Here is a 21803-nt window from a genome sequence, read left to right as displayed (position 1 = left end):
TGGGAAGTGTTTGTGGATCTTTAGCAGCTTTAGCCTAGTTTCCCAAGTGTCAGGCTGGCATTGGGGGATCAGCGACGACCCTGGAATAGGCAGTGCACACTTGGTCAAGATCTGCCATTTTGTTGCAGGAAGTTCATTGAATAGGACTATTGAAAGTATGAAAACATGTCTGATGCCCCCCCATTATAATTGGTGCAGATTTATTGGACTATTAAAAATTATTATACACAAGCAATAAGCAATAGCCCTGCAACCTTTGATAGACAATATGATTTGGATGAAGGCAACTCCTCTCCAAAGTGCACACTTGGCCAGCGCACTACTTTCTCTCACTCTTCCTCTCTCCTCTCTATTTCTCTGTCTTTCTCTCTCCCCCTCGCGCTTTCGCTGGCCTCCTCTCTCTCTCACTCTGTCTCAGAGCGTCTCTCTACTATGGGCTTTAAACCCAGCTGGAGGTGTTGTGGGGGAAAGTACTGTACGGTCGCTGGCCACCATCCTCCTGCACATCTGCTGGTGGTTAGTGTAGCCGCCAGGAGCTAATGCATGTTAAACAAGTCTGCGGTCGGCAGCACCGTGCGGTCTAGTTTACTATATGACTACCATATTCCAGATCTGTTTGTGCCGTCTTGCCAACAATAAGAAGGAACATTTAAGTGAGTTATTTCAGCTGAATTTGTGTTAGATGGCCCAATCTAGGATTGCTAGTGTTTTCTCCACAATGTGTTGAGAGGTCAGTACACGGGAGCAAAACATTTAGCAAAAACAAGCCTTTGTTATTGGACAAAAAAAATGAGCGTTACTTATAATATGACCCAGGACTTTGACAGACAGGCCCTGATATTAGCTGTCACTATCCAACCTCTCTACATGCTATATGCAATCCAGTATTACTGTACACTTTGGCTTTGTGCCTTTTGGGATTTCGGCATTACACTAGATCAGATAGTGCCTGCTTCGCTTTGCCTGCAAACCTGCTGCCACAGCCCATGATTACAGTGCAGGGTACTGGAAACACACACACACACACACACACACACACACACACACACACACACACACACACACACACACACACACACACACACACACACACACACACACACACACACACACACACACACTGTCCTTGCTATATAACATCCCTGTTCTCTGTACTTCAGTATATGAACCAGCATGCCTGTTCATTTCATTGCTGGTTGTGACATGCAGTATTTAACATTGTGTTGCCCTTTATTATTATGTGATTATGCATACATAATGATATGATAATAATAAGTGGAGTTAGTCTTCAGTTTACTTAATAAAATGGAATAACATCTTAATGAGCTTGGGTTTCATCATTTCAGGCTGCATGCTGATATTGCTTTATTGGGATATCAACAGGGAGTATAACTTTGGCCAGGGCCTTGTTATGAATGTGAAAAACAATACTGGATATTGAATGGAACAATTGAATCGTCATATGTAAGTAATAACAGTAACGTATCAGATTATAAGAATGGAAAGTCCTTGTTTGCTTCTCTTGACCAGATAGGCATGTGCAATGTCTTATGTCTGCACACTGAGACAGATGTCAAGCCCTTCCCGTCATCATCAACCATCCTTGAATGGATCAACCTTCCAATGTTGTCAGAGAGGACAAATGATAGGCCGGTGGAAAGCGCAAGGCGACAGCCTCCGTTTCTCTCTTTCCTCTTGTGCCATTAGCCGTGTCATTTCGTGATATTTTGTGAACTCTTCAGTCACCCGTTCTATCATCGAGCCATGATTAATGACCAACATTTGCACTCCTCATCAGCAAACTGTACAACCCACTAATAGAGCGTACTCTATTTGCATACGAGTACTGCTGTCGTGCTGCGACTTCTCTACAGTCTCTGTGTCTCTGCTGCGCTCAGGCCATAAGTTTAGCTGTTGTTTCACAATGGCCAGTGCTCTCTATTGGTTTCTTTGTGGTTCATAGACACAGCAATAGGGAACCTAGACAGCTGGCAGCTAACCATACTACTTAACTAAAGCCTACCTCTATCTCTTGAGTCGAAGGAGAAGCTTGGGTGACAGGGAGTGCGCAAGGTTGGAGAATCAGGATGCAGCCACAGACGTCCATCTTGAAGGTATACTGTATGTCAAGGAGCCAAGTGGATTCTGGGAAAGGTGTAATGACTAACGAGTCACTCTCGTTCTACCCATCAGGCTAATGTGGCCATAACTTTCCATTACCCATAATGACTTGCACTTGCAAAGTCCCTCTCTGGGTTAAAAACAGGGTCGGGGAGAGGTTATGGCGGAAGGAGAGGCAGAGGGAGGGAGGTGAAGAAATAGAGCCAGAGGAATGGAGAGAAGGAAAGAGAGAGAGAGAGGAAAAGAAGATAAGAGCAGGGGAGAGTGAGCGAGACTGGCTCTCTGTTTCTGCATTCTATCCGGTTGAACGATAGCTTACGGAGCTGTAGTGTTCTGATGTCATCTCCTGTTCTCTCATTGTCAGTCAGAACACTGCTTCTGAGGTGACCTTTGAGAGAGAGAGAGAGAGAGTGAGAGAGAGTAAGAGAGAGAGAGAATGAGACATGCGTCTCAGCATCCCCAGACCCCACATATCACTCCAGTGCACTCTCTCTGACTTCCCACGTATGACACTTTTATTGGGGTGATAGATTATGTCCAAGCTCGCTGGCGGAAGATGTTTAAGCTGAATAGAAGTGGAAGCACGACTCCTTGTGAGGCTTGTGTGTGACAGAGCGAGGGAGAAAGAGTTCCTGTGTGGTCGTATGCTATACAATACATGCCTTTGTACAGTATGTGGGTCTTTACACGTGTGTGAGTGTTTGTGATGTGCTACATGTGACTGTGTCCTAGTATGGACAGTTTGTGTGTGTTCGTGTCTGCGTCTGCTCGTGTGCGCATGCATGTGTGTGTGGCCCTAGGCTGCCTAATGAAGTCTCTTCTATCTTTGGGGAGAGGTGGATGCACTTCATTAACCTAGACACCAGTTATATCATCTCCCTCCCAGAACAGAAGAGAGAAGACACAACCTTCATTAACGCGAAGCTAAACTATAGCACATGCCACCTGGGATGAAGATTGATTGCAACCTTTTCAGCTGAGTTTTATCTCGCCCCAACACAAGAGAAACGGAGGGCTGAGGAGTGTGTGTGTATGTGTGTGTGTGTGTGTGGACAGAGGTCTTACTTTCCTCTTCCAGTCTCCTCATGAATAGAGAGACAATGTAATCACTTTGGGCTGCCTGACGTTCATGGATATGTATGGGTTTTGAAGGATTGCAGAATGAAGTACTGTGACTGTGTCACAAATGGCTGCAAATTGAGCCTATTCTCGTGTTAATGCATTTCTGGTTTGACTAATGTGTTCTGTAAAAAAAATAAAGCAACAATACAAATCTGGTTTGATGACGAGAGCTGGGGAGGAAATGTAGAGTTTGACAGTGAAATTGCTGTCTAAAAGGTTGAACATAATGTGCACAACTGCACATAGCAGAGGTGTGGACTCGAGTCATGTGACTTGGACTCGAGTCAGACTCGAGTCATGAATTTGATGACTTCAGACTCGACTCGACAAAATGTACAAAGACTTGCAACTCGACTTGGACTTTAACATCAATGACTCGTGACTTGACTTGGACTTGCGCCTTATGACTCGAGAAGACTTGCTACGAGGACTTGTAATGACTTGCAAAGGCTTGCTAAGAGGACTTGAAATGACTCGAAACTAAAATGTAGGACTTTGGACTCGACTTGAGACTTGATGGCTTTGACTTTTGACTCGACTTGGGACTTGCCTCATCTTTGACTCGACTTGACTCGGGACTCGAGGGCAAAGACTTGAGACTTACTTGTGACTTGCATAACAATGACTTTGTCCCACCTCTGGCACATAGAATGAAAAGTATAATTAGTAGGCAAAATTGAATAATGCTCGGCTTGGACTTGAAGACTCAGTCAAAAAGTTGTACATTGATATTTATTTTGTTGATAGTTCAGTAACTTCTGTCTGACTTTGCCTGTGTGCTCGCACATTTGCTTTGTAAATCTTATAACTGCTGCTTCGTTCTCCAGTGTGGCTGATTTAGTGATGCACTCTGCTAGTAGGTGGCCATAAATCATATAATAATCTCCTCTGTCAGCTGACTGTCTCTCTTCATCAGCCACACAAGGATGTTACAGTACTCACTCACTCCTAATCACTCTGTCTTCTATGCCGATTGGCCTATGGTGTCTCTCCTCAGTTCCGATTGTTTGAGGGGAAAATGATCCACTTTCCTGATTCGCTCAATGTCTCCCTACTCTGTCCTGTCAGTGGTCCTACAACTTTCAACTGTGCATCAATGTACTGCTTTGGCCTCAGCTCTATTTCAAAAAGTTGAAATTAACCTAAGTTAACTCCTGTCCAAGTTAACCATTACAACCATCTATCAATCCAACCTTGGGCCAGTTGATGAGGACATATGTGGCTGGATAGTGGTGAGGGTGGCGCTAATGCCAACAAGTGCCAGAGTGGGTAATTTGGGAGGCAGACAACGGTGGCCATCTTGTCTTCTCCAAGCCCCTCTCCCTCTAGGGACATGCTCGCCGACCTTACTGATGGATTTATATGCGCTCGTTAATTGGGGAAATTAAAAGCCATTTCCTCTAATAGCGCGAGTTTTAGTACCAGTTAATGGATTAATCTATTTCTCAAAAAGGAGGGTGGGTGTGTTTGATGGGGTAGTGGGTGGGGGGCTATTAACAGAAGACGAGTCTTTAGAAGACAAGAATGATAGATTGGGCCGGGGCATATTAAATGCAGGGGGCAGACTGAGGACTGTGTGATGTCATCGCCGCTACCGCGACTTGACTCATCACTTTATGGACGGCCTGAGTGTTCTGAATGTTCCTTGTTCCCTCAATGACTTTTTGACTTTGAGACTAGGGCGAATTTAACGGCTCACTTAAATGACTCAGCACGTTCAAAGGCATGGTAATGAATGCCTTTAGTCCAGGCTCTGTAGTCTAGTCATGCATTAACCCAATAGTGAATGTGTTTGGGACCCCGATACAGCTCATACCCTATACCTTACCTCCCATAGCCACGATGGCTATATATACAGTGGGGGAAAAAAGTATTTAGTCAGCCACCAATTGTGCAAGTTCTTCCACTTAAAAACATGAGATAGGCCTGTAATTTTTATCATAGGTACACGTCAACTATGACAGACAAATTGAGGAAAAAAAATCCAGAAAATCACATTGTAGGATTTTTAATGAATTTATTTGCAAATTATGGTGGAAAATAAGTATTTGGTCACCTACAAACAAGCAAGATTTCTGGCTCTCACAGACCTGTAACTTCTTCTTTAAGAGGCTCCTCTGTCCTCCACTCGTTACCTGTATTAATGGCACCTGTTTGAACTTGTTATCAGTATAAAAGACACCTGTCCACAACCTCAAACAGTCACACTCCAAACTCCACTATGGCCAAGACCAAAGAGCTGTCAAAGGACACCAGAAACAAAATTGTAGACCTGCACCAGCCTGGGAAGACTGAATCTGCAATAGGTAAGCAGCTTGGTTTGAAGAAATCAATTGTGGGAGCAATTATTAGGAAATGGAAGACATACAAGACCACTGATAATCTCCCTCGATCTGGGGCTCCACGCAAGATCTCACCCCGTGGGGTCAAAATGATCACAAGAACGGTGAGCAAAAATCCCAGAACCACACGGGGGGACCTAGTGAATGACCTGCAGAGAGCTGGGACCAAAGTAACAAAGCCTACCATCAGTAACACACTACGCCGCCAGAGACTCAAATCCTGCAGTGCCAGACGTGTCCCCCTGCTTAAGCCAGTACATGTCCAGGCCCGTCTGAAGTTTGCTAGAGTGCATTTGGATGATCCAGAAGAGGATTGGGAGAATGTCATATGGTCAGATTAAACCAAAATATAACAATTCGTCGTGTTTGGAGGACAAAGAATGCTGAGTTGCATCCAAAGAACACCATACCTACTGTGAAGCATGGGGGTGGAAACATCATGCTTTGGGGCTGTTTTTCTGCAAAGGGACCAGGACGACTGATCCGTGTTAAGGAAAGAATGAATGGGGCCATGTATCGTGAGATTTTGAGTGAAAACCTCCTTCCATCAGCAAGGGCATTGAAGATGAAACGTGGCGTGGTCTTTCAGCATGACAATGATCCCAAACACACCGCCCGGGCAACGAAGGAGTGGCTTCGTAAGAAGCATTTCAAGGTCCTGGAGTGGCCTAGCCAGTCTCCAGATCTCAACCCCATAGAAAATCTTTGGAGGGAGTTGAAAGTCTGTGTTGCCCAGCGACAGCCCCAAAACATCACTGCTCTAGAGGAGATCTGCATGGAGGAATGGGCCAAAATACCAGCAACAGTGTGTGAAAACCTTGTGAAGACTTACAGAAAACGTTTGACCTGTGTCATTGCCAACAAAGGGTATATAACAAAGTATTGAGAAACTCTTGTTATTGACCAAATACTTATTTTCCACCATAATTTGCAAATAAATTCATAAAAAATCATACAATGTGATTTTCTGGATTTTTTTTCCTCATTTTGTCTGTCATAGTTGACGTGTACCTATGATGAAAATTACAGGCCTCTCTCATCTTTTTAAGTGGGAGAACTTGCACAATTGGTGGCTGACTAAATACTTTTTTTCCCCACTGTACACCACTACTTACCATGGAATACCCGCCAGAGGCTCCTCAGCGGAGGACCCCCCCAAAGGGAGCGATCACTCATACATCTTATCCAGAGCGACTTACAGGAGCAATTAGGATTTAGTGCCTTGCTCAAGGGCACATCAACAGACTTTTCATCTAGTTGGCTCGGTATTCGAACCAGCGACCTTTTGGTTACTGGCCCAACGTACCTGCTGCCCTCATACTATTTGTGTTTGTATTTGTATTTATTATGGTTCCCCATTAGCTGCTGTCAAGGCAAAATTAAGGCAGTTATACATTTTAAAAACATTACAATACATTCATAACAGATTTCACAACATATTAAGTGTGTGCCCTCAGGCCTCTACTACCACATATCTATAACACAAAATCCACGTGTACATGTGTATATAGTGCTTATGTTATCATGTGTTTACATTTTATATTTTAGTCATTTTAGCAGACGCTCTTATCCAGAGCGACTTACAGTTAGTGAATACATATTTTTTTATATATACTGGCCCCCCGTGGGAATCGAACCCACAACCCTGGCGTTGCAAACGCCATGCTCTATCAACTGAGCTACATCCCTGCCGGCCATTCCCTCCCCTACCCTGGACGACGCTGGGCCAATTGTGCGCCACCCATTAATCTCCCGGTCGCGGCCGGCTGCGACAGAGCCTGGATTCGAACCAGGATCTCTAGTGGCACAGTTAGCACTGCGATGCAGTGCCTTAGACCACTGCGCCACTCAGGAGGTATGCATGTGTCTATGTTTGTGTTGCTTCACAGTCCCCGCTGTTCCATAAGGTGTATTTTTATCTGTTTTTTAAATCTAATTTTACTGCCGGCATGAGTTACTTGATGTGGAATAGAGTTCCATGTAGTCATGGCTCTATGTAGTACTGTGCGCCTCCCATAGTCTGTTCTTGACTTGGGGACTGTGAAGAGACCTCTGGTGGCATGGCTTGTGGTGTATGCATGGGTGTCTGAGCTGTGTGCCAGTAGTTCAAACAGACAGCTCGGTGCATTCAACATGCCAATACCTCTCACAAATACAAATAGTGATGAAGTCAATCTCTCCTCCACTTTGAGCCAGGAGACATTGACATGCATATTATTAATGTTAGCTGTACATCCAAGGGCCAGCCGTGCTGCCCTGTTCTGAGCCAATTGCAATTTTCCTAAGTCCCTCTTTGTGGCACCTGACCACACGACTGAACAGTAGTCCAGGTGCAACAAATATAGGGCCTGTAGGACCTACCTTGTTGATAGTGCTGTTAAGAATGCAGAGCAGTGCTTTATTATAGACAGACTTCTCCCCATCTTAGCTACTGTTGTATCAATATGTTTTGACCATGACAGTTTACAATCCAGGGTTACTCCAAGCAATTTAGTCTCCTCAATTTGCTAAATTTCCACATTATTCATTACAAGATTTAGTTGAGGTTTAGGGTTTAGTGAATGATTTGTCCCAAATACAATGCTTTTATTTTTTGAAATATTTAGGACTTACTTATTCCTTGCCACCCATTCTGAAACTAACTGCAGCTCTTTGTTAAGTGTTGCTGTCATTTCAGTCGCTGTGGTAGCTGACGTGTATATAGTGTTGAGTCATCGTCATACATAGACACACTGGCTTTACTCAAAGCCAGTGGCATGTCGTTAGTAAAGATTTTAAAAAGTAAGGGGCCTAGACAGCTGCGCTGGGGAATTACTGATTCTACCTGGATTTTGTTGGAGAGGCTCCCAATAAAGAACACCCTCTGTGTTCTGTTAGACGGGTAACTCTTTATCCACAATATAGTAGAGGGTGTAAGGCCATAACACATACATTTTTCCAGCAACAGACTATGATCGATAATGTCAAAAGCCGCTCTGAAGTCTAACAAAACAGCCCCCACAATCTTTTTATCATCAGTTTCTCTCAGCCAATCATCAGTAATTTGTGTAAGTGCTGTGCTTGTTGAATGTCCTTCCCTATAAGCGTGCTGAAAGTCTGTTGTCAATTTGTTTCCTGTAAAATAGCATTATATCTGGTCAAACACCATTGTTTCCAAAAGTTTACTAAGGGTTGGTAACAGGCTGATTGGTCGGCTATTTGAGCCAGTTAAGGGGGCTTTACTATTCTTAGGTAGGTGTATATATTTTGCTTCCCTCCAGGCCTGAGGGCACACACTTTCTAGTAGGCTTAAATTGAAGATATGGCAAATAGGAGTGGCAATATCGTCCGCTATTATCCTCAGTAATTTTCCATCCAATTTGTCAGACCCCAGTGGCTTGTTTTTGTTGACAATAATACTTTTTTAACCTCTTCCACACGTACTTTACGGAATTCAAAATTACAATGCTTGTCTTTCATAATTTGGTCAGATATACTTGAATGTGTAGTGTCAGCGTTTGTTGCTGGCATGTCATGCCTAAGTTTGCTAATCTTGCCAATGGAAAAAAATCATTAAAGTAGTTGCCAATATCAGTGGGGTTTGTGATGAATGAGCCATCTGATTCAATGAATGATGGAGCGGAGTTTGCCTTTTTGCCCAAAATGTCATTTAAGGTGCTCCAAAGCTTTTTACTATCATTCTTTATGTCATTTATCTTTGTTTCATAGTGTAGTTTCTTCTTCTTTTTATTCAGTTTAGTCACATGATTTCTCAATTTGCAGTGCGTTTGCCAATCGGTTGTACAGCCAGACCTATTTGCCATCTCTTTTGCCTCATCCCTCTCAACCATACAATTTTTCAATTCCTCATCAATCCACAGGGATTCAACCATTTTTACAGTCATTTTCTTAATGGGTGCGTGCTTATTATAAACTGGGATAAGCAATTTCATAAATGTGTCAAGTGCAGCGTCTGGTTGCTGGTCATTACACACTACGGACCAACAAATATTATTCACATCAACAACATAGGAATCACTACGAAAGTTATTGTATGACCTCTTATACACAGTATTAGGCCCAGCCTTTGGAACTTTGGTTTTCCTAGATATGGCTACTATATTGTGATCACTACATCCGATATTATTATTATTATCCGATGGATTTGGATACTGCTTTCAAACTAATTTCTGCAGCATTAGTAAAGATATGATCAATACATGTTGATGATTTCATTCCTGTACTGTTTGTAACTACCCTGGTAGGTTGATTGATAGCCTGAACCAGGTTGCAGGCACTAGTTACAGTTTGAAGCTTTCTCTTGAGTGGGCAGCCTGATGAAAGCCAGTCCAATATTTAAATCACCCAGAAAGTATACCTCTCTATTGATATCACATATATTATCAAACATTTCACACATTATCCAGATACTGACTGTTAGCACTTGGCTTCCCACCAGAACAGTATTTAACATGAGATCCTCTCTAAGCTTTACAGGAATGTGGTTCTGAATATAGACTGCAACACCGCCCCTGTTGGCATTTCTGTCTTTTCTGTAAATGTTATAACCTTGTATTGCTACCATTTTACATTTTAGTCATTTAGCAGACACTCTTATTCAGAGAGACTTACAGTTAGTGAGTACATACATTTTCATGCTGGCCCCCCGTGGGAATCGAACCCACGACCCTGGCGTTGCAAACGCCATGCTCTACCAACTGAGCTACACGGGACTACCACTGTATCATCAAAGGTATTATCTAAGTGAGTTTCAGAGATAAATCAGAATATGAATGTCTTCTGTTACTAGCAAATTATTGATTTCATGAACCTTGTTTCTTAAGCTACATATGTTAACGTGGGCTATTTTTAACACTTTTCTGGGATGCTTGATTATTTTTATTGCTTTGCTGGGAAGCTTAGCAGAGGTAGACATCCCCGGGTTATTTTTATTGGTGCAGGGTGAGCTGCACACAGTGGACTTTCTACTAGGGCACACCACCTCAGTGCTAACAGTATTACTTTGGTTCATAGGCATATGATTACTGCGTACAATAGCTGTAGGATCAGCGGAGGCATTCCGGGCAGTAAGAGGGACATACATTAGGTTAATTACATTGTGTCTTCCAACACCCCTAGGATAATGTACATTTGCTGAAGCGTTATGACAACTCAGCGACACAATGGAAGGGATTAAATGAGCTGGACTTGGGTCATTGTCTCAACGCGGCCTTATAATGCTGTGAAAGGATCCAGGAACCCAAATGATGTGGGTGGATCCCATCGTCCTTATAATACGAGCTTTGTTTCCAGAAGGTATCAAAATTGTCAATAAATGTTACACCCACAGAGCTGCAATAGTCTCGTAGCCAGTTATGGAGGGCTAAAAGTCTGCTGAACCATTCAATGCCACGATTTAGGGAGGGCAGAGGGCCAGATATTATGGGGCATTTGTTGGTGTCAAGTAGAGACCCAATCAGTTCTATAAAATCCATCTTCAGCTGTTCTGAGCTGCCCTTCATAATGTAATTTGACCCCACATGAACCATGACAGTATCATCCCCCGGTGACTGACTCACAGCCTCGGGAATCAACCTGGTGATATCCTGAACTTTTTCCCCAGGAAAACACAAAGTCTTTGCCCCAGGTACAGATATATGCCTCACCTATCTCCCGCTATCTCTCTGATGAGTTGTGAAATGAGCACTTAGACTGGAGGGGAGCTGCACACATTAGGATTTCTAAATGCAAGACAAAGTTGCTGAGCGAAAAATATTTGTTAATATTTTAGTCATTAATTCTAGATGTAATATGCATGTTGTTTTCGATAAAGGAAACTGCTTTTGTTTTGTTGTGAACTGTTATCGGAATCATTTGTAATTACATAGAACAATCACATTTAACAAACTCTGCATAAAATTGCGCTAATTTACTTTCATTGATTAAATTCGGGGGGTCCTTCTTGGCCCCCCTGTTGCCCTATTCGATGCCTGCAACGATTAGGTATTTAATCTAGTCCCTCACACTAAATTAAACAAGGCAGTCTGGCTCGCAGCGGAGATGAGGAGTTGCGCGGCGTGAAATTGCGGCCATTGTTGAAAGGAGGTGGTTTGAGCGAAAGGAATCCTTTTAACATTTCCATCTTCTATCATATAATTATAGGCCCGGGCGCCAGATATGCAAATGACGCTCGATACGAGACCTCAATGGCGATCGTCTGAGATTAAGTTTAAACCACCCCCTTCCCCAAAAACTAAACAAATGGGACCAGCATGTGAAGGGAGGGGGAGATTGTGTCTTCGTGGGAGGATTCAGTCTTCATGGTCCTCACTCCATTTCTGACAGCTGAAACGAAGCCTTGGAGTATGAAGATAAGTGACAGCTTTGCCTTTTCTTTTTCTTGGCGTCCTTTGAGCTATTGTCTCAGGAAGTTCACTGAGGACGAGTAAAAAAATGGGAAAAGGAGATGAGGTAAACAAGTCACCAAAAGAGCCCTTCCTTTCCTTTGGCCCATTTCTCAGCCAGCCCCCCTATTTATTCAAGTGGCTAGAGAAAAGGGGGACAGAGAAGGGTGTGCATACACCTCACAGCTGGAAGCTGATGGACTTTTTACAACCTTAAAAGTCCCTGGGCCTGTGAGAAAGTGAAGTAGCTCCCTCCTTCCCCCCGCCACCGTCTGTCACTGATGACCTGCAGCTTCCAAACAGACCCATCCATGTTTTCAACCCTTATATCCCCTTTGCTTTAGCGACTGAAAGGCCTCTTTTGTCAGAATTGAAGGACAGCTATTTGTTGCCGGTTGTGAGGATGTGTCTGGTCTTATGGGATTTCTAACATTTCTGAGACAGTTTTGTGGCTTTGACTTTTTGCAAACGGGTGTGAGAGAATTGGACAATTGACTTTGATTCTTCAAACAGTGTCTAGTGCAAAATCATTAATCGACAGTATTTAAGAAAGTTGTGTTCCATTTCTTCTCCAGTTCCTCAAACCAAGCGCATGCATGGAGAGTTCTCTCCAACCAAACCCAAATAGCTAAATGAGCGCGGGACTCTGTTTGCCATGAAGTGCTTCCTTAAAGGACCACACAGATCGCACCGAATGTTGATCTGCCATTGATCTGCCGTTCGGCACAGTGTGTTTTAGGGACCACCTGCTGGTGGACGTCTGACTGCCGACATTTTCGCGTGATTTTACATGTAGAATCGGTTTGCACTCGGTTTGCAAATTACGGCCGGCACTTTGTTCAGAGGTGTTAAGTACTCTCGGCCAGCAAACGCTACCGGTGGGTCCGAGCCCTAACAAACACTTCTTGCGCCCCCCCCTCAGAGCATGTGCCAATGTGAAAACAGTCTGGTAATTGAAAGTGTGAAAAAGAGAGAGTGGGGAGGGGGTCACATTTGTTCTTCTCCTCCCCTTGAGTCCTTCCTTTCTGGTCTGAATTCCTCTTGAGGGAGCACAGTATGCTGGGGCTCTTTTGGGAGGCGACAGGAGTCATACAGCTGAGCCCCGGTCACAAAGAGGGGATACGCACACGCACGCACACACGCGCCCCCAAGTCAATGAGCACTGTTGTTCTCTCTGGTAATGCACCACTGGTGTTCTCTCTGGTAATGTACCACTGGTGTTCTCTCTGGTAATGCACCACTGGTGTTCTCTCTGGTAATGCACCACTGGTGTTCTCTCTGGTAATGCACCACTGGTGTTCTCTCTGGTAATGCACCACTGGTGTTCTCTCTGGTAATGCACCACTGGTGTTCTCTCTGGTAATGCACCACTGGTGTTCTCTCTGGTAATGCACCACTGGTATTCTCTCTGGTAATGCACCACTGGTGTTCTCTCTGGTAATGCACCACTGGTGTTCTCTCTGGTAATGCACCACTGGTGTTCTCTCTGGTAATGCACCACTGGTGTTTGAAGGCTTCCCTTTCAGAACCTTGTGTCTTTTACACAACACATCTGGGCCTTTCACCCATAAGGAAATATAATGTTCTTTTAATTGTTAAAAACCTGACCATAACTCTGTAATATGAACTGAAACAATATTTGAGGTTTCTCTTGAAGAATGTAGATTTTCCTCTCTAAATGGTCCATTACATGTGTAATGACACAGTGTGTCTAGTCAGTGTGTGGGCGGAACAGCCCAATAACCTTTTCAGAGGCTAGAGGGGAAGGGAGGGGTGGGGTCCGTCTGTCAGCACCTCTGTGCTCTCCTGTCCACCGTCACACTCAGTCACACACACACACACACACACACACGCACAAACAAACAAACAAACACACACACTGGAGGGACAGACCTCTCTCAGGGGACATGTAGTAGACTAGTAGATGAGTGATCCAGAGCACTGGTGTAGAATAGAGGATGTTAGTATGGTTTGATTAGACAAGGTGAATTCAAGATTCCATATTCGTTATTAGAGGTCTCTTGTTGCTGCTTGTGAGTCAACAAGTAACTAAATGAGAGATTGAGTGAGTGTGTGTGAATACATTACTAAGTTACTGTGTGTGCGTGCACGCTCACGCTCGTGTGTGTGAGGGAGTCCTGTGACAGACCACATCCCTCTCTCTTTCTCTCTCCCCCTGCCTGACTCACCCTTCATTAATAATTTAAAGCAGCAGCAGCACTTTGAAGCAAACGAACCCACCCTCCTAATCACATTAGCCTAAGTGATCTGGGAAAGCCAGGCCTAGCCCCACAGCCACAGATATACATGCTCCTTCTCCCCTTAAGACCTCTAAGCCTCTGACTCTGAATAATAGGCCATTTCCCCCTGTCCATAGAGCCAGGTCTGGAATAATGAAGGATAAAGGGGAGAAAGGGGACCTATAGAAAGAGGGTGGGAGCCAGTACACCACTAATACCAATGCTAGGACAAAACAGGGTCTTATTCGTTAGGGTACTCTGTAGTAACACGGAAAACTACCTTTTTTATAGTACCTCCCAGTTTCAGCCCTTTCTCTTCTGTTTCGCGCCAAGTGAATACAATCCAGATACAGACCTATAGGACAGTACAAGATAACCCACATTGATCTTGGCATGGTTATAATAACACGAAGGGAGCCAGAGTGGGATTGTGTGTGTCACAGTGACTCAGACTACACAGGGAACTTCCTGGTTAGCATGGCGGTGTTCTGGCATGTTAATAATACATAGGAGGAGTGGTGTGATTCCTGGTTCCCCCACTCTGTTTTTCCACCGGTTATACTTCCCCACCAGGAGGCCATGTTTTATGGATGAGCTCTGATGCACCGAGGCAGTCCCCGGTCGCTCTCGATCTGCATCAGGGAGCTAGGCGAGCAGGCAGACTGACATTTGTGTGTGTGTGTGTGTGTGTGTGTGTGTGTGTGTGGCCAGGTGTGCCACCCACATAATTTGAGTGCTCCATCGCCTATGCATGTGGAAGCCAGGCAATTTGATTACCATGTCCTTGTCCTCTCTATAGGAGAAATGGGCTTTGTCAGCAGTCAGACTACTGTGTTATGGGTTTGTTCATGGCTCTATTGGTTTCATGTTTTGCATCACTATAGCTTATAGCTTGGTTTTTAGACTCATTTATTCTCACTGCAGATACAGTTGAAGTCGGAAGTTTACATACACTTAGGTTGGAGTCATTAAAACTTGTTTTTCAACCACTCCACACATTTTTTGTTAACAAACTACAGTTTTGGCAAGTCGGTTAGGACATCTACTTTGTGCATGACACAAGTAATTTTTCCAACAATTGTTTACAGACAGATTATTTCCCTTATAATTCACTGTATCACAATTCCAGTGGGTCAGAAATGTACATACACTAAGTTGACTGTGCCTTTAAACAGATTGGAAAATTCCAGAAAATGATGTCATGGCTTTAGAAGCTTCTGTTAGTCAATTGGAGGTGTACCTGTGGATGTATTTCAAGGCCTACCTTCAAACACAGTGCCTCTTTGCTTGACATCATGGGAAAATCAAAATAAATCAGCCAAGACCTCAGAAATAAATGGTGGACCTCCACAAGTCTGGTTCATCCTTGGGAGCAATTTCCAAACACCTGAAGGTACCACGTTCATCTGTACAAACAATAGTACGCAACTATAAACACCATGGGACCACACAGCCGTCATACCGCTTAGGAAGGAGACGCGTTCTGTCTCCTAGAGATGAACGTACTTTGGTGCGAAGAGTGCAAATCAATTCCAGAACAACAGCAAAGGACCTTGTGAAGATGCTGGAGGAAACAGGTACAAAAGTATCTATATCCACAGTAAAACGAGTCCTATATCGACATAACCTGAAAGGCCGCTCAGCAAGGAAGAAGCCACTGCTCCAAAACTGCCATAAAAAAGCCCGACTACGGTTTGCAACTGCACATGGGGAAAATATTGTACTTTTTGGAGAAATGTCCTCTGGTCTGATGAAACAAAAATAGAACTGTTTGGCCATAATGACCATCGTTATGTTTGGAGGAAAAAGGGGGGTGCTTGCAAGCCGAAGAACACCATCCCAACCATGAAGCCCGGGGGTGGCACCATCATGCTGTGGGGGTGCTTTGCTGCAGGAGGGACTGGTGCACTTCACAAAATAGATGGCATCATGAGGAAGGAAAATTATGTGGATATATTGAAGCAACATCTCAAGACATCAGTCAGGAAGTTAAAGCTTGGTCGCAAATGGATCTTCCAAATGGACAATGACCCCAAGCATACTTCCAAAGTTGTGGCATATTGGCTTAAGGACAACAAAGTCAAGGTATTGGTGTGGCCGTCACAAAGCCCTGACCTCAATCCTATAGAAAATTAGTGGGCAGAACTGAAAAAGCGTGTGCGAGCAAGGAGGCCTACAAAATTTGCATCCTGTAGCACTAACTCCAAAAAGTTTTGGGACACTGTAAAGTCCATGGAGAATAAGAGCACCTCTTCCCAGCTGCCCACTGCACTGAGGCTAGGAAACACTATCACCACCGATAAATCTACAATAATCGAGAATTTCAACAAGCTTTTTGCTACGGCTGGCCATGCTTTCCACCTGGCTACCACTACCCCGGCCACCAGCTCTGCACCCTCCGCTGCAACTTGCCCATGCCCTAAATAGCCTTGGTTTCTCAAATGACTGCCTCGCCTGGTTCACCAACTACTTCTCAGATAGAGTTCAATGTGTCAAATCGGAGGACCGTTGTCTGGACCTATTTAAAAAAAAAAAAAAATTTAAATTTTTTTGTGATTTAGCAGACGCTCTTATCCAGAGTGAGTGCATACATAATTTTTTATACCCCCGTGGGAAACGAACCCACAACCCTGCCGTTGCAAACGCCATGCTCTACCAACTGAGCTACATCCCTGCCGACCATTCCCTCCCCTACCCTGGACGACGCTGGGCCAATTGTGCGCCGCCCCATGGGTCTCCCGGTCGCGGCCGGCTACGACAGAGCCTGGAAACGAACCAGGATCTCTAGTGGCACAGCTAGCACTGCGATGCAGTGCCTTAGACCACTGCGCCACTCAGGAGGTTATGGCAGTCTCTATGGGGGTGCGACAGGGTTCAATTCTTGAGCCGACTCTTTTATCCGTGTATATCAATGATGTCGCTCTTGCTGCTGGTGACTCTCAGATCCACCTCTACGCAGACGACACCATTTTGTATACATCTGGCCCTTCATTGGACACTGTGTTAACAAACCTCCAAACGAGCTTCAATGCCATACAACACTCCTTCCATAGCCTCCAACTGCTCTTAAACACTAGTAAAACTAAATGCATGCTCTTCAATCGAACGCTGCTGGCACCTGCCCACCCGACTAGAATCACTACTCTCGACGGGTCTGACCTAGAGTATGTGGACAACTACAAATACCTAGGTGTCTGGTTAGACTGTAAACTCTCCTTCCAGACTCACATTAAGCATCTCCAATCCAAAGTTAAATCTAGAATCGGCTTCCTATTTCGCAACAAAGCCTCCTTCACTCATGCTGCCAAACATGCCCTCGTAAAACTGACTATCCTACCGATCCTTGACTTCGGCGATGTCATTTACAAAATAGCCTCCAACACTCTACTCAGCAAATTGGATGTAGTCTATCACAGTGCCATCCGTTTTGTCACCAAAGCCCCATATACTACCCACCACTGTGACCTGTACGCTCTTGTTGGCTGGTCCTCACTACATATTCGTCGCCAAACCCACTGGCTCCAGGCCATCTATAAATCACTGCTAGGCAAATCCCTGCCTTATCTTAGCTCATTGGTCACCATAGCAACACCCACCCGTAGTATGCGCTCCAGCAGGTATATCTCACTGGTCATCCCCAAAGCCAACACCTCCTTTGGCCGCCATTCCTTCCAGTTCTCTGCTGCCAATGACTGGAACGAACTGCAAAAATCTCTGAAGCTGGAGACTCTTATCTCCCTCACTAACTTTAAGCATCAGTTGTCAGTGCACCTTACTGATCACTGCACCTGTACACAGCCCTTCTGAAATTAGCCCACTAAACCACCTCATCCCCATATTGTTATTTATTTTGCTCATTTGCACCCCAGTATCTCTATTTGCACATCAGCTCTTGCACATCTATCATTCCAGTGTTAATACTAATTGTAATTATTTTGCACTATGGCCTATTATTATTGCCTTACCTCCATAACTTGCTACATTTGCACACACTGTATATATATTTTCTGTTGTATTTTTGACTTTATGTTTTGTTTTACCCCATATGTAACTCTGTGTTGTTGTTTTTTATCGCACTGCTTTGCTTTATCTTGGCCAGGTCGCAGTTGTAAATGAGAACTTGGTCTCAACTGGCTTACCTGGTTAAATAAAGGTTAAATAAATAAAATAAAAATAAAAACCTGACTCAGTTACACCAGCTCTGTCAGGCGGAATGGGCCAAAATTCACCCAACTTATTGTGGGAAGCTTTTGGAAGGCTACCCGAAATGTTTGACCCAAGTTAAACAATTTAAAGGCAATGCTACCAAATACTAATTGAGTGTATGTAAACTTCTGACCCACTGGGAATCATTCTCTCTACTATTATTCTGACATTTCACGTTCTTAAAATAAAGTGGTGATCCTAACTGACCTAAGACAGGGAATTTTTACTAGGATTAAATGTCAGGAATTGTGAAAAACTGAGTTTAAATGTATTTGGCTAAGGTGTATGTAAACTTCTGACTTCAACTGTATATATTCCTATTTTCAAACTTTGACACGAAAGCAGGAACTCTCATTTCCATTGATGACATGGGGTTGTTGACTTGTAAAGGGTGCGTTTATGCTTGTCCATCACCCCCATACACCTCCTCTGCTCTTTCTGCCTCTCCCTGTCACTCTGTCACTTAATCCATCCCATACTCATCCTCCCCTTTTCATTCCTCTCTCTTTCAGTGTCTAAAATGGTGGCTACAGTGGCTTGTGAAAGTATTCACCCCCCTTGGCATTTTTCCTATTTTGTTGCCTTACAACCTGGAATTAAAATGGATTTTTGGGGGGTTTGTATCATTTGATTTACACAACATGCCTACCACTTTGAAGATGCAAAATATTTTGTCTTGTGAAACAAACAAGAAATAAGACCAAAAAACAGAAAAAACTTATGTGACTTCTGAAGGTAATTGGTTGCACCAGATCTTATTTAGGGGCTTCATAGCAAAAGGGGTGAATACATACGTACGCACCACTTTTCCGTTAATAATTTTTTAGATTTATTTTAAACAAGTTATTTTTTTCATTTCACTTCACCAATTTGGACTATTTTGTGTATGTCCATTACATGAAATCCAAATAAAAATCCATTGAAATTACAGGTTGTAATGCATCAAAATAGGAAAAATGCAAGGCACTGTATGTTCTTCTAACCAGTACTTTTCTGCAATTCCTGCAATTATATGAAATTTGCCTTTGGTTTTATATTGTGTATTTATATACTGTATTCTCGACATAGCTCATTGTAATATTTCTACTACTGAACATTGCATTTTATTTACACTGTTCATTTATTTATATACTGGATTCTTGATATAGCTCACTCTAATATATCTACTGCTGTACATATCATTCTTAGTACAGTGGGGAAAAAAAGTATTTAGTCAGCCACCAATTGTGCAAGTTCTCCCACTTAAAAAGATGAGAGAGGCCTGTAATTTTCATCATAGGTACACGTCAACTATGACAGACAAAATGAGGGAAAAAAATCCAGAAAATCACATTGTAGGATTTTTAATGAATTTATTTGCAAATTATGGTGGAAAATAAGTATTTGGTCAATAACAAAAGTTTCTCAATACTTTGTTATATACCCTTTGTTGGCAATGACACAGGTCAAACGTTTTCTGTAAGTCTTCACAAGGTTTTCACACACTGTTGCTGGTATTTTGGCCCATTCCTCCATGCAGATCTCCTCTAGAGCAGTGATGTTTTGGGGCTGTCGCTGGGCAACACGGACTTTCAACTCCCTCCAAAGATTTTCTATGGGGTTGAGATCTGGAGACTGGCTAGGCCACTCCAGGACCTTGAAATGCTTCTTACGAAGCCACTCCTTCGTTGCCCGGGCGGTGTGTTTGGGATCATTGTCATGCTGAAAGACCCAGCCACGTTTCATCTTCAATGCCCTTGCTGATGGAAGTCTCAGCAAGGGCATTGAAAAATCTCACGATACATGGCCCCATTCATTCTTTCCTTTACACGGATCAGTCGTCCTGGTCCCTTTGCAGAAAAACAGCCCCAAAGCATGATGTTTCCACCCCCATGCTTCACAGTAGGTATGGTGTTCTTTGGATGCAACTCAGCATTCTTTGTCCTCCAAACACGACGAGTTGAGTTTTTACCAAAGAGTTCTATTTTGGTTTCATCTGACCATATGACATTCTCCCAATCCTCTTCTGGATCATCCAAATGCACTCTAGCAAACTTCAGACGGGCCTGGACATGTACTGGCTTAAACAGGGGGACACGTCTTGCACTGCAGGATTTGAGTCCCTGGCGGTGTAGTGTGTTACTGATGGTAGGCTTTGTTACTTTGGTCCCAGCTCTCTGCAGGTCATTCACTAGGTCCCCCCGTGTGGTTCTGGGATTTTTGCTCACCGTTCTTGTGATCATTTTGACCCCACAGGGTGAGATCTTGCGTGGAGCCCCAGATTATCAGTGGTCTTGTATGTCTTCCTTTTCCTAATAATTGCTCCCACAGTTGATTTCTTCAAACCAAGCTGCTTACCTATTGCAGATTCAGTCTTCCCAGCCTGGTGCAGGTCTACAATTTTGTTTCTGGTGTCCTTTGACAGCTCTTTGGTCTTGGCCATAGTGGAGTTTGGAGTGTGACTGTTTGAGGTTGTGGACAGGTGTCTTTTATACTGATAACAAGTTCAAACAGGTGCCATTAATACAGGTAACGAGTGGAGGACAGAGGAGCCTCTTAAAGAAGAAGTTACAGGTCTGTGAGAGCCAGAAATCTCGCTTTTTTGTAGGTGACCAAATACTTATTTTCCACCATAATTTGCAAATAAATTCATTAAAAATCCTACAATGTGATTTTCTGGATTTTTTTCCCTCAATTTGTCTGTCATAGTTGACGTGTACCTATGATGAAAATTACAGGCCTCTCTCATCTTTTTAAGTGGGAGAACTTGCACAATTGGTGGCTGACTAAATACTTTTTTCCCCCACTGTATATCTTGTATAATTTTATCCGGTGTATACACGTATAGATTGCATTTGGATTACTGTTACAGTGCTATTTGGGTTAATTGGATTCGTTCCGACATGTCAAGATTTCCTTTTTTGATTATATTTGATTATTTGTGTACTTTTTTGACATTTAACTGCATTGTTAGGAGCTAGTAACATAGCGTTTCGCTGCACCCGCTATAACATCTGCTGAACTGTGTACGCGACCAATACACTTTGATTTGATTTGTGTTATTTGTCTTCTCTTTTCTCTATCCGCCTCCGCTTTTGCCTTCTGAAGATCATAGAATGATCAATGCAGGTAAGCACTGCTTTTGCTAACTTTCTCTACCAGCTACTCTCCTCTTCCCTGAAAGGGGCATTTGCCACTATGAATACCCTCTTCATCATTCATTATAAGCATATAATGCCTTATTTGCTATTCATAATATACAACACACCAACCATAACATGTTCCAGGAACAGAAAAAACTGTATGGGCATTTTAGTGTGGCGTCGTCTTTTAATAGCATGGAATAGGCATATCTTAACTAGACATTACGATGATTTCCCTGGAAAGACATGACAATTTCCTCTGCCCTA

General features: G+C 43.4%; 1 protein-coding gene across 5 annotated transcripts in view; it reads left to right on the top strand.

Moving 5' to 3' along the window:
* The window catches only part of LOC121538244 (agrin-like), a 298699-nt gene that overhangs the window by 66596 nt on the left and 210300 nt on the right, over positions 1 to 21803 (top strand). For 3 of the 5 annotated variants that reach the window (XM_045207160.1, XM_045207159.1, XM_045207163.1), the window contains exon 3: positions 21502 to 21522. The exons of the other annotated variants lie outside the window; for them this stretch is intronic. In XM_045207160.1, coding sequence (XP_045063095.1) covers positions 21502 to 21522 — 21 coding nt within the window. The remainder of the gene's footprint in view (positions 1 to 21501; positions 21523 to 21803) is intronic. 5 annotated transcript variants of the gene reach the window in all.

Source organism: Coregonus clupeaformis, chromosome 24 (assembly GCF_020615455.1).
Source record: "Coregonus clupeaformis isolate EN_2021a chromosome 24, ASM2061545v1, whole genome shotgun sequence".
In the NCBI taxonomy this organism is placed as follows: Eukaryota; Metazoa; Chordata; class Actinopteri; order Salmoniformes; family Salmonidae; genus Coregonus; species Coregonus clupeaformis.
This window is presented reverse-complemented; position numbering and strand designations above follow the sequence as displayed.